At 34.4% G+C, this 2,467-nt stretch overlaps 1 protein-coding gene across 1 annotated transcript in view; it reads right to left on the reverse strand.

The window, feature by feature from the left end:
• Nucleotides 1-194: 194 nt before the first annotated feature.
• Nucleotides 195-2,467, reverse strand: part of LOC104618496 (RNA binding protein fox-1 homolog 1) — a gene marked incomplete at its 3' end in the record, with an annotated part of 47,609 nt that continues 45,336 nt past the window's right edge. The window contains exon 4 of the mRNA XM_010284107.1: nucleotides 195-287. Coding sequence (XP_010282409.1) covers nucleotides 195-287 — 93 coding nt within the window. The remainder of the gene's footprint in view (nucleotides 288-2,467) is intronic.

The raw sequence follows: 2,467 nt of genomic DNA on the forward strand, positions 1-2,467 counted from the left end.
ACAAAAGAAATAATAATAAAAAACCCAAGTAAGGCCAGATTCTCTCTCTTTATATATAAATATATATATATATAAACAATGGGAAGGGGAAAGGGGAGCACACAGAAGACACCAATGATGCATCTGAAACAACAAATGAGAGTGAAGCAGACATTTATAAAAAAGATGAAAAGGAAAATATTTTGAACATGCACCTCGATTTTACGGCCCTCTACCACGGTGCCGTGTAATTTCTCCCTCGCCCTGTCCGCATCAGCACTATTTTCGAAAGTTACGAAACCAAATCCCTGCATGCAGGAGGGAGAAGGGGGGAAAACAACATGCACATTATTATTTCAGTCAATGACCACTTGTTTGCTTATGTTCTCTCTCTTTAATTTAATATTTTCTTGTCCTTGCTTCATTTCTGTAACATGCAAATTAGAAAAATTATAATTGTACTGAGATGTGCAATAAATAAGCGACAAATGTGAACAAATTTTTTCTGTCATCAGTTACATAATACCCTGAGAAATTCAAAGAATGATACCAAAAATACCCTTCTACACGTCACTACAGAGGAAAATAAATCTAATGATAAGAAAATGAAATTAAAATAAATTAGTAGTCTTCACATAGAAAAAAAATGAACTAATGAGAAAAGAAAATGAACCACATTTTAATGACATGCAGATCTTTCAACGAAATAAAAAACATGTGCACAAAATTCAACACTGAATGTCAATATACTCTAAAACATTGTCTACTCAATCATGCTGTTGTGATCATAAGAAACATTGTTCCCATGCAACACTAGGGTAACTGAAACTTTTGTCAAACTATACAGCCTTTACTTATTTTTTTATAAAAGAAAAAAAGAAAAGAAAACCACCAACAAAACAAAAGTACTTTCAGAACAAAGTATAAACTTTCTCGTATTAACAGATCAAATAAAATCACATGATGTGAATAGAAAAAGAAACTCTGATAAAGGAATAAAAATGCAAACGTTTTGAATAAGTTTCACTGGTTCATTTACTATTTATTTATATTACTTTCCATATATAGAACATGCAACTGGTAAAACTCCAGAATCCCGTGTTAGTGGGATGGGAGAATACTCAATAAATACGAAATTCTGCCTATGAGAAATGCTTTGCTTTATACTACTAGGCTAAACAAACATTTCCAATCCTACTAAAATTCTTTTTATTGTGCTAGTTAAATTAAACACTGCTTACAACGGTAAATATTTTTTAAGAAATCAGACATCAAAAAACATTTTAGAAACATACACCAACCCTTTGAAGTAATTCTTACATGAGCACTACAATGCCTTTGCGTGCTTTCCCAAAGTTATCCAAACAAATGAGCTTCTACATCCTTGGCGTTTCATAACAAGAAACATTTGCAAGTTACACGTTGCCACTTTTTATAAAGAATAGGCATTGCTGCTGCATATTTGAAGTTCTACTACAACCTTTTTCTTTACTGTTACTTTAGCTTGAACTATGGAGTAAAAGCTTTCCTCTGTGCTGTTCCTCAGCAATAAGCCATGCATCATGTCTCCTCATTCTCCAGTCCATTCACTAATTTTTGTGGTCAGTATTCACACACTTACTCTCTGCAGTTCTACCTATTATGTTCATAGTGACTGACTAAAAAAAAAAAAAAAGGAAAAAAGAAAAAAACAAAGGAAGATATTTATACATTTATTTATACATTTTATACAGAGAAGAGACCAAATATGAAACTAAGGCAAAACCGACACGAAGCATTGAGAAAAACAATGGATATGAGCTACAAAATTAATTCATCAACAAAAAGAGTTAAGAAACTATCAGGAACATTATGTGAGTTATTTGGGTTATTTTACCTACTCAAAGAACATATTTATTTATGCCAGTTTAAAACATAAAAAGTGACATTTATATACAGTAGCAGTTTATGTTCCATTCTAAGTAGCTTACACAGATTGCCTGTTGCTCTTTTTTCCCCCCTCTGTTAAAGACATGCTGAAGCCTGAGCTCAGAAGTGCTGTATCAGCAGTTCCACTTCTAGCTGAAGCAATTCTCAGAACACCTGACTGCACACATTTTCTCCACTCTACCCTCCATAATTTTAGCATAGAGCCTTGACCTCGCTTTGTCACAAGACACTGAGGATGTAACTCCCTTTCCCCCAAAGCACCAGGAGTGTTCAAGAGAAAGTAAATCCTCCTCCTCAGTGCTAATCCCTGTGTTTTAGACACCTGCATAGGCTTTTCTTATACCTAAACCCATCCTCAACTTTAAACTTTTTATTTCTTCTTCAACTGCTCCCTCCCATCTTGTAAAAGCTCTGTAACAAAACCCTCATCACTTAAGATGCCATTAAGAAAACTTCACAACAGAAAACATTACTGAAACCATCCATCCAGCAAGCCTAACTCCATGCACTAGCATAAATCCCCCCAGTTCTCTTTGTTCTGCCCTCTCCTCCCTGCTGA

Source organism: Phaethon lepturus, unplaced genomic scaffold (assembly GCF_000687285.1).
Source record: "Phaethon lepturus isolate BGI_N335 unplaced genomic scaffold, ASM68728v1 scaffold18983, whole genome shotgun sequence".
Lineage (NCBI taxonomy): Eukaryota > Metazoa > Chordata > Aves > Phaethontiformes > Phaethontidae > Phaethon > Phaethon lepturus.